Source organism: Zea mays, chromosome 10, assembly GCF_902167145.1.
Source record: "Zea mays cultivar B73 chromosome 10, Zm-B73-REFERENCE-NAM-5.0, whole genome shotgun sequence".
Lineage (NCBI taxonomy): Eukaryota > Viridiplantae > Streptophyta > Magnoliopsida > Poales > Poaceae > Zea > Zea mays.
In genome coordinates this window covers 151,573,794-151,587,577 of record NC_050105.1, presented here as the reverse complement: position 1 = coordinate 151,587,577, position 13,784 = coordinate 151,573,794, and the positions used below count along the sequence as shown (strand labels likewise).

Sequence of the window (13,784 nt, the reverse complement as noted above, 5' to 3'; positions counted from 1 at the left end):
CTTAATGTTTTTCTAAAATTGACTTGACAGGAATGACCGACTTAAAAACAAAAAATGTCTCAGAAAACATAAAAAGTGTCTGAAAACTAAAATTACTTAATGTTGCCTAAATTTTTAATAAAATGACTTAATGTTTGGACGCCATAATAACTTAATGTTACTTAAAATTACTTAATATTTATATTACCTAAACTTTGGAATGATTTTGTCGAGGGCCATAATTAGGGGTACCCCAAGACTCCTAAACTCGGCTGGTAATCACCATCAGCACAAGCTGCAAAGGCCTGATGGACGCGATTCAGGTCAAGGCTCCGTCCACTCAAGGGACACGATCTCGCTTCGTCCGAGCCTTGCCTCGGGCAGGAACAGTAGACCCAGGCGGATTCACGCATCGCCCGAGGGCCTCCTCAAGCAACGGGCGCACCTCCGACTCGTCCGAGGCCCAGCTCGGGCAGGCTTCGCAGTGAAGCAACCTTGGCCAGATCGCCACGCCAACCGACCATATCGCAGTAGCATTCAATGCAAGGATCACCCGACACCTTATCCTGACGCGCGTTCCTCATTCGACAGGGCCGAAGTGACCGCAGTCATTTTGCCCCTCCACTGACTGACCTGACAGGAAAACATCGCCGCCTGCCCTGCTCCGACTGCTGTGTCACCCGCCAGGGTGAGGCTGACAGCAGCCAAGTCCAGCCTCAGGCGCCATAGGAAGCTCCACCTCGCCCGACCCCAGGGCTCGGACTCCACCTCGACCTCGGAAGACGGTCTCCGCCTCGCCCGACCCCAGGGCACGGACTCAACCTTGACCTCGGAAGACGGTCTCCGCCTCGCCCGACCCCAAGGCTCGGACTCAACCTCGACCTCGGAAGACGGTCTCCGCCTCGCCCGACCCCAGGGCTCGGACTCAACCTCGACCTCGGAGGAGTCACCGCCTCGCCCGACCTCGGGCTCGGACCGACCACGCCGCAGGGGGTACATCATTACCCTACCCCTAGCTAGCTCAGGCTACGGGGAATAAGACCGGCGTCCCATCTGGCTCGCCCCGGTAAACAAGTAATGATGGCACCCCGCGTGCTCCATGACGACGGCGGTTCTCAGCCCCCTACAGAAGCAAGGAGACGTCAGCAAGGATCCGACAGCCTCGACAGCTGTACTTCTACAGGGTTTAAGCGCTCCTCCGATGGCCACGACATCACATGAACATGGCAGCAACACCTCTCCGATAGCCACGTCGGCATGTACATAGGGCTCTGGCTCCTCTCTGCTAGACACGTTAGCACATTGCTACACCCCCCATTGTACACCTGGGCCCTCTCCTTACATCTATAAAAGGAAGGTCCAGGGCCCTCGTACGAGAAGGTGGCCGCGCGGGAGGACGGGCCGACGGACAGTCTCTCTCTCTCCCTCGCGAACGCTTGTAACCCCCTACTGCAAGTGCATCCGCCCTGGGCGCAGGATAACACGAGCCGCGGTTTTCCCCCTTGTGTTCCATCTCGCGCCGACCCATCTGGGCTGGGACACGCAGCGACAGTTTACTCGTCGGTCCAGGGACCCCCCGGGGTCGAAACGCCGACAGTTGGCGCGCAAGGTAGGGGCCTGCTGCGTGTTGACGAACAGCTTCCCGTCAAGCTCCAGATGGGTAGTCTCTAGCAACCTCTCCAGCCCGGGACGATGTTCCGTTTCGGGAGTCTCGAGTTCATGTCCCTCGACGGCAGCTACGACATGGTACTCCTTCCTCCGCCGCGCGACAACGACAATGGCGGCCGTCAGCCCGCCCGCCGGCGGCGGAATCGACGACGTCTTCCCTCCATGGCGGAAGAGCAGCATCCAGGCCTGTCCCATCACCTTCTCCGCCGCAGGAGGAGGAGGCGGGACAGCCATGGCCAAGCAGGAGGCGGCACCTCGTTGGCTGTCGAGCGAGTCGACGACGCCGGCGCCCCAGCGGGGGACACGTCGGGCGTTGACCTCGCGTTTGAGACGAAGACAAGCATCGTTTCCCCGCAACACACCAACCCCAAGCGGACGGATGATGCCAGCACGCTCGCGAAGGACTTGCTGGGCGTTAGCCTCGTACCTGAGATCACGGTGCAGTCCGTCCCCGACGCGACTCCGTCAACATCCGTCGATCAAGAGGTACCGTCCGTTTTCCACCCTGTGCCTTTTAGATTCAGCTTCGACCCACCGAGCGACCCCGCTTCGGTTGACGCTTTCATAAAGGCGTATCCTAACCTTCCGAGGTACCATATGTGGTCAACCTGGGACCGACTGACGACCGTCTCGACCTACGGGCCCCTGGGTTCCGAGGAAGATGACGAGCCCGACTATGGTTGGGATTTCTCCGGGATCGATAACCCCAGTGCCATGCGGGACTTCATGACCGCATATGACTACTGCCTCTCCGATTACTCCAATGATGGCCACAGCCTTGACGACGAGGACTGTGGCCCAAGTCGCGAATGTTTCCACGTCGATCTAGGGGGTCTTGATGAAGGCAACCATCTTGGTATGCCGGAGGACAGCGATCCCCCTAGGCCTGCGCCTCGCGTTGACATCCTTCGGGAGCTAGTTGTGGTCCCAGTCCCTGCGGGGGGTCAGGACGCACAGCTCGAGCAAATCCACGAGATGCAGGCCAGGCTCGACGAGGAAGCAGGACAACTTGTGCAGCTCCGGCAGAACATCGGGCAGGAGTGGGCAGACCGAGCACCAGCCGGAGAAGCGCGTCATCTGGCCCAGGGCGTCCAGCACCGCATCGCTGACGATGCCAGGGCAAGGCTGCCCCCGGCTTCCAGTGGGGTCGGCCAGAACCTGGCTGCAGCAGCAATACTACTCCGAGCGATGCTGGAACCATCCACCACCGAGGGGCGGCGTATCCAGGGAGAGCTCAAGAATCTCCTGGAGGATGCCGCGGTCCGACGGGCCAAAAGCTCTGCCTCCCGAAGGCAGGGGTACCCCCCGGAGCATCGCGCCGCGACTTCCCGATTCATGCGGGAAGCCTCGGTCCACACCGGGCGCACGCGGGATGCAACGCCTGCAGCCCCAGGTCGCCTCGGCAACGAGCACCGCCGCCGCGACCGTTGAGCCCACCTCGACGAGAAGGTGCGCCGAGGCTACCACCCCAGGCGTAGGGACGCTATGACAGCGGGGAGGATCGGAGCCCCTCGCCCGAACCACCCGGTCCGCAAGCTTTCAGTCGGGCCATACGACGGGCACCGTTCCCGACCCGGTTCCGAACCCCGACTACCATCACCAAGTACTGGGGGAAACAAGGCCGGAACTGTGGCTCGCGGACTACCGGCTGGCCTGCCAGCTGGGTGGAACGGACGATGACAACCTCATCATCCGCAACCTCCCCCTGTTCCTCTCCGACGCCGCCCGAGCCTGGCTGGAGCATCTTCCTCCTGCGCAGATCTCCAACTGGGACGACTGGTCAAAGCCTTCGCCGGCAACTTCCAGGGCACATACGTGCGCCCTGGGAACTCCTGGGATCTCTGAAGCTGCCGCTAGCAGCCGGGAGAATCCCTGCGGGACTACATCCGGCGATTTTCGAAACAGCGCACCGAGCTGCCCAACATCACCGACTCAGATGTCATCGGCGCGTTCCTCGCTGGCACTACTTGCCGCGACCTGGTGAGCAAGCTGGGTCGCAAGACTCCCACCAGGGCGAGCGAGCTGATGGACATCGCCACCAAGTTCGCCTCTGGTCAGGAGGCGGTCGAGGCCATTTCCGGAAGGGCAAGCAGCCTCAGGGGCGCCAGCAGGAAGACGTCCCTGAGGTGTCCGCTCAGCGAGACACCAAGAAGAAGGGCAAGAAGAAGTCGCAAGCGAAACGCGACACCGCCGACGCAGACCTTATCGCCGCCGCCGAGCACATGAACCCTCGGAAGCCTCCCGGAGGCGCCAACCTGTTCGACAAGATCCTCAAGGAGTCGTGCCCCTATCATTAGGGCCCCGTCAAGCACACCCTTGAGGAGTGCGTCATGCTTCGGCGCTACTTCCACAAGGCCGGGCCCCCGGCGGAAGGTGACAGAAGCCATGACAACGACAAGAAGGAGGGCCACAAGGCAGAGGAGTTCCCCGAGGTCCACGATTGCTTCATGATCTACGGTGGGCAAGTGGCGAACGCCTCGGCTCGGCACCGCAAGCAAGAGCGCCGGGAGGTCTGCTCGGTGAAGGTGGCGGCGCCAGTCTACCTAGACTGGTCCGACAAGCCCATCACCTTCGACCAAGGCGACCACCCCGACCGCGTGCCGAGCCTGGGGAAGTACCCGCTCGTTGTCGATCCCGTCGTCGGCAACGTCAAGCTTACCAAGGCCCTCATGGACGGAGGCAGCAGCCTCAACATCGTCTACGCCGAGACCCTCGAGCTCTTGCAGATCGACCTGTCCGCGATCCAGGCCAGTGCGGCGCCCTTTCATGGGATCATCCCCGGGAAGCGCGTCCAACCCCTTGGGCAACTCGATCTGTCCGTCTGCTTCGGGACTCCCTCCAACTTCCGAAAGGAAACCCTCACGTTCGAGGTGGTCGGGTTCCGAGGAACCTACCACGCAGTGCTGGGGAGACCATGCTACGCCAAGTTCATGGTCGTCCCTAACTACACCTATCTCAAGCTCAAGATGCCAGGCCCCCACGGGGTCATCACCGTCGGACCCACGTACCAACACGCGTACGAATGCGATGTGGAGTGCGTGGAGTACGCTGAGGCCCTCGCCGAATCCGAGACCCTCATCGCCGACCTGGAGAGCCTCTCCAAGGAGGTGCCAGATGCGAAGCGCCACGCCGGCAACTTTGAGCCAGCTGAGGCGGTTAAGTCCGTCCCTCTCGACCCCAGCAACGACGCCTCCAAGCAGGTCCGGATCAGCTCCGAGCTCGACCCCAAATAGGAAGCAGTGCTCGTCGACTTTCTCCGCGCGAACGCCGAGGTTTTTGCGTGGAGTCCCTCGGACATGCCTGGCATACCAAGGGATGTCGCCGAGCACTCTGCACCAATTCGACGAAGAAAAGCGCAGAGCCATAGGCAAGGAAATCCACAAGCTGATGGCTGCAGGGTTCATCAAAGAGGTGCGACATACCAAAGGTGCATGAACCACGTGTTCGGAGAGCACATTGGCTGAACGGTCGAGGCTTACATCGATGACATCGTAGTCAAGACGAGGAAAGCCTCCGACCTCCTCGCTGACCTTGAAACGACATTCAAGTGTCTCAAGGCGAAAGGCGGAAAACTCAATCCCGAGAAGTGTGTCTTCGGAGTACCCTGAGGCATGCTCCTGGGGTTCATCGTCTCCGAGCGAGGCATCGAGGCCAACCCGGAGAAAATCGCGGCCATCACCAACATGGGGCCCATCAAGGACTTGAAAGGAGTACTGAGGGTCATGGGATGCCTTGCGGCTCTGAGCCGCTTCATCTCGCGCCTCGGCGAAAGAGGCCTACCCCTGTACCGCCTCTTAAGGAAGACCGAGCGCTTCACTTGGACACCCGAGGCCGAGGAAGCCCTCGGGAACTTAAAGGCGCTCCTTACAAGCGCGCCCATATTGGTGCCCCCCGCTGCCGGAGAAGCCCTCTTGATCTACGTAGCCGCAACCACTCAGGTGGTCAGCGCCGCGATCGTAGTCGAGAGATGAGAAGAAGGGCATGTATTGCCCGTCTAGAGGCCGGTCTACTTCATCAGTGAGGTACTGTCCGAGACCAAAATCTGCTACCCACAAATTCAGAAGCTACTGTACGTGGTAATTCTGATGCAGCGAAAGTTGCGACACTACTTCGAGTCTCATCCGGTGACTGTGGTGTCATCCTTCCCCCTGGGGGAGATCATCCAGTGCCGAGAGGCCTCAGGTAGGATCGCAAAGTGGGCGGTGGAGATCATGGGCGAGACAATCTCGTTCGCTCCTCGGAAGGCCATCAAGTCCCAAGTCTTGGCGGACTTTGTGGCTGAATGGGTCGACACCCAGCTTCCAGCAGCTCCGATCCAACCGGAACTCTGGACCATGTTTTTCGACGGGTCGCTGATGAAAACAGGAGCGGGCACGGGCCTGCTCTTCATCTCACCCCTCGGGAAGCACCTCCGCTACGTGTTGCGCCTCCATTTCCCGGCGTCAAACAACGTGGCCGAGTACGAGGCTCTCGTTAACGGGTTGCACATCGCCATTGAGCTAGGGGTTCGGCGCCTCGATGCTCGTGGCGACTCGCAGCTTGTCATCGACCAAGTCATGAAGAACTTCCATTGCCGCGACCCGAAGATGGAAGCCTACTGCGATGAGGTTCGGCGCCTGGAAGACAAGTTCTACGGGCTCGAGCTCAACCACGTCGCTCGACGATACAACGAGACCGCGGACGAGCTGGCTAAAATAGCCTCGGGGCGGACAACGGTTCCCCCGGACATCTTCTCCCGAGACCTACATCAACCCTCCGTCAAGACCGACGACACGCCCGAGCCCGAGGAGGCCTCGGCCCAGCCCGAGGCACCCTTGGCTCAGCCCGAGGCACCCTCGGCCACCGAGGATGAGGCACTGCGCGTCGAGGAAGAGCGGAATGAGGTCACGCCTAATCGAAACTGGCAGACCCCGTACCTGCAATATCTCCACCGAGGAGAGCTACCCCTCGATAGAGTCGAAGCTCAGCGACTGGCGCGGTGCGCCAGGTCGTTCGTCTTGCTGGGTGAAGAAAAGAGAGCTCTACCACCGCAGCCCCTCAGGTATCCTCCAGCGATGCATATCCATCGCCGAAGGTCAGGAGCTATTGCAAGAAATACACTCGGGGGCTTGCGGTCATCACGCAGCACCTCGAGCCCTCGTTGGAAACGCCTTCCGACAAGGTTTCTACTGGCCAACCGCGTTGGCCGACGCCACTAGGATTGTACGCACCTGCCAAGGGTGTCAGTTCTTCGCAAGGCAGACGCACCTGCCCGCTCAGGCCCTGCAAACAATACCCATCACCTGGTCGTTTGCTGTGTGGGGTCTGGACCTCGTCGGTCCCTTGTAGAAGGCACCCGGGGGCTTCACGCACCTGCTGGTCGCTATCGACAAATTCTCCAAGTGGATTGAGGTCCGACCCCTAAACAGCATCAGGTCCGAACAGGCGGTGGCGTTCTTCACCAACATCATCCATCGCTTTGGGGTCCCGAACTCCATCATCACCGACAACGGCACCCAGTTCACTGGCAGAAAGTTCCTGGACTTCTGCGAGGACCACCACATCCGGGTGGACTGGGCCACCGTAGCTCACCCCATGACGAATGGGCAGGTAGAGCGTGCCAATGGCATGATTCTGCAGGGACTCAAGTCGAGGATCTACAACGACCTCAACAAGTTCGGCAGGCGATGGATGAAGGAACTCCCCTCGGTGGTCTGGAGTCTGAGGACGACGCCAAGCCGAGCCATGGGCTTCACGCCGTTCTTTCTAGTCTATGGGGCCGAGGCTATCTTGCCCACAGACTTAGAATACGGCTCCCCGAGGACAAGGGCGTACGACGACCGAAGCAACCAGGCCAGCCGAGAAGACTCACTGGACCAGCTGGAAGAGGCTCGAGACATGGCCTTACTACACTCGGCAAGGTATCAGCAGTCTCTGCGACGCTACCACGCCCGAGGGGTTCGGCCCCGAGACCTCCAGGTGGGGGACTTGGTGCTTCGGCTACGACAAGACGCCCGAGGGCGTCATAAGCTCACACCTCCCTGGGAAGGGCCGTTCATCATCGCTAAGATTTTGAAGCCCGGAACATACAAGCTGGCCAACAGTCAAGGCGAGGTCTACAACAACGCTTGGAACATCCGACAGCTACGTCGCTTTTACCCTTAAGATGTTTTCAAGTCGTTCACATACCTCGTTCTCTTTACATACGCAAAAAGAGTCTAACCGTCAAGGAAGGGTCAGCCTTGCCTCGGCAAAGCCCGACCCTCCCTCGGGGCTAGAAGGGGGGAACCCCCTCTGCGTCAAAATTTTCCTCGGAAAAAGTCTTTCTGTCAGAACGTCTTTCGCGCTTTTCGACTACTTCGATAGTGGAATCCTGAAAATGACGGAGTACACGTAAGCGGCAAGGCCGACCGAGTCGAGGAACTCCTACGCCTCCAGGATATGGATACCTCACTCATCACCTTCTGTGAAAAGTAACTCTCGCTCGGATAAGCGATTCTGCTACTGACGAACAAGTCCGGATACTTGAAACGGGAGCGAAAAGAAACACAACTTTATAACACGACCATGATATGTTTGGACCTCGGCGGCCGCAAAAAACATACGCACACTACAGACAAATTGTTCTTGCAGGTTCAGACATCAATAGGGGGAGCAGCAGCACCCTCGGCATCGTCTCCACCTTCGGTGGAATCTGACCCGGCCTCGGACGTCGACACGGGGGAAGGATCTCCACCTCAAAGGAAGATGTCAGCACTGCGCCTGAGCCATCGCTGTCACACCCGGTTTTGGAAGGTAAACCGAATGCGAACCATGTACGTGCCAGGATCAGAAATTCACGTACACAACAATTACATAAATGACTCATCATAGCACAATGCTTCGAATAACAATATAGAATGAGTAATAATATTAAAGACTAGAGTCATTTACATAATATAATCAAAGTACACAGAATAGAAACGTAGCCAACGTAAATAAACCCACCACAGGCAGCTGACTGGGGGAGGTCGCTAGCCTAATCCTCGAACTCGTCGAAGTCTTGGAACTCCTGGAGATCCGCCTCGACGCATTCTTCTTTACCTAAGCATAGATTGCACCGAAGGCACCTGGTGTCTTATGAAAGCAAGGGTGAGTACACATCAACGTACTCAGCAAGTGTCCCGTTTGGCTCAAGTGGGCTAGCTTTATGTGGGGTTAAGCTCAAGCAGTTGCTTTTAGTTGGTCATGTATTTATTATTAGTGGAAGCCAAGTTTTAGTAATAGCCAACCCGTGAACCATTTCCTCCTCGAGGAACATCATTATCATCATCGAACCAAAATCATAAATAGAACCATTGTATCTCGAACCATCTGTATTTCTAATCAAAGAGGATCCCAAGGCCGCTCATAACTGTGAGCACGGCTGATATATCAGTTTCATTACCCTCTGCAGAGGTCGCACACTTTACCCATGAGCCGTGATTCCCGTTTTGCCCGGGGATCATGACTCCCCATTGATCACTTCCTAGGTGGTCCGGCAGGGTATCACTACGTAGCTTTTACAAAGATTCCCTAGAGGTACTAGCCGCCCGTTAGGTTTCTCCAGTTTGATAAACACAGTACCACTCCCCGCAGGGGGGTGACTAACAAAAGCAAAACGAAAGAACCTCGGCACCCAGCCTCGGCAGAGCAAGCACTGTGCCTGGACCCCATTGACGGCACGACGGTGAAGCAACCACACCTCTAGTTCCTCTAATTAATTAGCTAAGGGCGCCCCATTTCACCCTCATGGTTGCACTGTTATCCCGGGTGGTCTCTCAACGAACAGGTCCTTACGGAGAGGTACTCGGGAAACAACCCGAGTCCCCTAAATGCCACAAGTATATCATCATATCCAGAATAAAATCATAGCATCATCATTGTATCTCATCATGTTCATTGATTAAAGTAAAGCGCTAGCATGTAGCTAACCATAGTAACCCAAAAGGTAAATCAAGGACAAGGTAAATAGAAAGCTAGTAAATCCTTAGGTTGTTCATAGTATGTGGGACAGTGTATTATAAAGTAAATGGGACATAATGGGTCAGAGGACACTTGCCTTCACCAAACAGATGCTCAGGGTCTTCAATCACGTAGAACTCGAAGAGTTCGATCACTCTGTCGCCATGCTTGATCATCGATTCCTCGAAGCTCATAAACGAATCGCGATCTAATCGCACGCGAAGCAAAGATGAACAGGCACAAGCAAATAAACATATACATAAGAACATTACACCATACGAGATAAGATGTTATAAAAACATGCAGCATAAAATAGAGAGCGCTTCTACGGTTACGCGGGGATGAGAAACGTGACGGTCAAAGTTACATTCGAGAAGTCGTAACGTTTACACTAAATAAATATTAACTAAAACGTTTAATTCGACATTATCAAATATAAATAATATCTACCATTTAGTTTTGATTAACTTGTTACATTAGCGGCTATCAGTTAAACCAGTAATTTAATTAAGGCGAGAGATTCTAAGCGAGGCGAATTTACGACGAGCGAAACAACATGACAACGTGCGAAAGACGCGCGGACACGCTCGACATAGCACGCCGACGACACACGAAACAGCACGCGACCAGCGCGAACGAGAACGCCACCACACGCGGAAAAACACGCGCGACAGGCAAAAAAACAAAATAGGTGAGACGTTTATACTAAATGAATATTAAATAAATAAAAGGTAGTTAAGTTGATATTAGTCATGTTAATGTTTATTATAAAAACGCAAGTTGACAACTATATATATTTAATATTTAATTTAATTGAACTACTAATCTAATAAACATTAGACGAGCAAACATTAAACAAATTCATTAGAATATGCGACCAGATGAATGTGTTATACTCATGAGTATTTAACGAAAACAATATATTATGACGCGTGGACGCCACGTGACACACGTGAGATACGCGCTAACGACGCGTGGTAGGGCGAGCAGCACGTGGACGGCACGCGACGACGCGCGTGAACAACATCGCGAATAGCGCGCGACGACGCCCACAGACAGCGACGACACGAGAATCACTACATTTATCGATTTATGCTAAAGCATGGCCGACAATTAATTAATTAATTAACTAAAGCATGAGGTACGATAAAATAATATTTTAACGTGTACATAATATTATTGTGAAGGTGAAACAATTAGAATAGAGTAAATCGGACGACCATAAAAGTTCACGTGTATTTACTGAACCGTTGATTTAATATTACGCGCGGACAGCGCGCGACAAGCGACAATGTGCGAAAACAACCCGCGGCAACGCGTGCGAATAGCACGCGCGACGACACGCGCGAGGAAATAACGTTACTAGCAGGTTGACGACGAGGTTACGAAGTTAAAGCCACTGAAACGAATAGAAACAGGATTATGGCGCATTATATATGGAATAGCTAACAATTCATAGGTAATAAACAATTTTATTAAAGCGCGCGAATCGCGACTCGCGCGAACGATGACACGTGAACAGCACGCACGAACGTCGTGTGGACACACGCGACACGCGAGCATTGCATATATTGCGTCTATACTAAGTAAGTACCTATTCAGAAACATTTGATTTGATATAATAATATTAACATGTATTTTAAAATCGCAAAGTAAGAATATAGATTAATTTTAATTGCAACACTACTTTAATAATCATTGAATAGACAAGAGATTAAATAACTATTTAAAATATACGATATGACAAAATAATATTTTAATATGCAGATGACGTGGTTATGGAATTAGCGTAATTAGAATGGTCCAAAACGTATTTATAATCGCAACATATACTGAATGAATAATATTCCGCGGATTATAGGTGACGTGTCACGAACTAGTTGGTTGAACCGAAGCCACATGAAGGGTCACATGGGGACACAACCACATAGGATGAAAGGGAGTAGGATCTAATGTGGCTGCTCCCTTTCTTCAACCTCTCACCACGCACACACACACAGGGGAACAACCGGCTCTGGGATTTCTGCGCAGGGGCGGGGCTGTGGGCCGGACGCGTCCTGGATCTCTCTTCTGCGGCAAGCAGGCCGCTCGGTCAGGGGAGGCACGAGGCGCAAGGCAAGCTACCAGCTGGGCGCCGAGCACGCCGCCGCGCGGGATTAGGGAGGGAGCAGGGACTGGGCGGGCTGGTCGGCCATGGCTAGAATGGGCAGACGACGTCGCTTGTTGGGGCAACAGGACAGGGGCGCCACGCGGGTTCTCGCTGGGAGGAGGTGCCTTACCACGGGCAAAGCCGCGACACCGTGCCAGGTTGCCAGGCTTGGCCGCGCTGCAGGGGAGGGGAAGAATGCGTGGGGAGGGAGGGAGCAGCCAGAGAAGAAGAGGGATAAAGGGAGAAGAAGAGGGAGCCTCACCCGGCCACTAACCTCGGCAACGACGAGCGCATCACAGATCTTCCTGGGCGATCGGCGCGACGAACGACTGTGTGGCCAGGACATGGAGGGCAGCTCGCCGGAGAGCCGAGGTCGACTGGGGGCGGTTCGGCTCTGGGTTTCGCGAACATGGGCGAGATGGGTGGGGAGAGGCAGTTTGGAGAAGATGAATAGGAGATTGGGCGGCCTGGTGGGCGCGATGCGCAGCTACGACGCATGGCATGCGCGGTGGGTGGAGACTGGAGAGAGAGGCCGAGCGTGGTTGGTTTGGGTAGCATGCAGATTACGCCAAGAGAGAAAATAGGAAGTGGGACCCATATGATATTTCTTTCCTCTATTTTCTCAACCGCACAAGACGCACCAATGCAGGCAAAAAGTTGCATGCGGCCATGCGTGGGGTTGACGATGGAGAACAGAAAAAAAGCGTGTGTCACATATATAGATATATATTTGGAAGAGAGGTGTGGTGAGTCAGTTGAGTTCATGAAAGGTGAAAGTTATGCGACAAAGTGAGACGAAACGAGGTGATTGTGCCTGCGCCAAGGGATAGACGGGGTAGACATGAGCAGCACGACGTTTGCGAGGAGAGACGGTTTGGCGATCTCGCGAAAACGACACAAGATCTAGATCAGGCTTTATGAGAGGAAGAAAAATATATATAATTGAGCTTCCAAATTTTTATAGTTTTTTGCAAGTACTAAATTTAAGTATTTAATTAAAATTAGAAAAACTAAAATTCATATTTAATACTCAAAGAAACATTCCAAAGATTCCAAAAAACTCTTGGGAACATCCTCGAGATATTTTAATCTGTTACGATAACATTTTACACTCATAAACACTATGCATCGGCATGAATGCAACAATCAAAGTTCCTCTAAGATTTTATTTTACTAGGCTTACGCCTAGACATAAAATCAAAATAACTCTTCACTATTTAGGAAAAAAGAAAAGAAAAGGAAGGAAATGAGAGGGTAACACCTGAATTTGATGGATATTAGAGAAAAAAATTTATACCCCCAAATTCAGGGTGTTACAAATCTAACCCCCTTAACGGAATCTCGCCCTCGAGATTCAAGAAGAGGCTAGCAAGAAAATGAGATTGGTTCATTGGTTGCTCACAGCTTTCTTGAGTTGACTTTGACTCTACAAACTTAACTCGTGGACTGTTTGCTTTGACCTTTAGATGCTTGAGACCTATTCATGCAATTCTTGAGGATCCCTTGGACCTGTGGGTTAGGACCCACGCCTGCTTCCGCTGCTTCACTTTGATCATGTTTGTTGATGTTGATCACATTGTCTTCATTGGGGTTAGCGGATAACCCCCTTAACAAGAGCGTTGATATGCATTTGGTGAAGATGACGTTGACTCTGATTTTGATTGATTAAGAGAGGTTGGAGGCTGCCAACCGGACAGGTGCAAGAGGAAAGGCCACAGATAGAAAAGGTAAGCATAGATGGATTAAAGAGAGAAAAGGGAGAGCACCCAACTACCTAACTCTATGGCACTCAGCTAGTGAACTGATGTCATTGCAGACCAAGGGCCACAACACATCAACACTCATCACAAAGAAGCAAATCAGTCATCACACAAAGACAAACAGCACAAGCATACAACAACAAACATCTCGTTGCTATACGTTTCTTTTAATTAAATGGTGGTCTTTCTTGAAACATGAATAACTACTTTCTAAGGTTGTCGAAGGACGAGGAGAAGAACAAGACGTGTGGGATAGGGACACAAGC

General features: G+C 53.7%; 1 protein-coding gene across 1 annotated transcript; it reads right to left on the bottom strand.

Moving 5' to 3' along the window:
- Window positions 1-8,517: 8,517 nt before the first annotated feature.
- Window positions 8,518-12,271, bottom strand: LOC100383771 (uncharacterized). The gene is given in 2 exon segments (NM_001176406.1): window positions 8,518-9,817; window positions 12,033-12,271. Coding segments are annotated over 2 exon segments (309 nt in total). The 5' UTR covers window positions 12,257-12,271; the 3' UTR covers window positions 8,518-9,732.
- Between the last annotated feature and the right edge of the window lie 1,513 nt (window positions 12,272-13,784).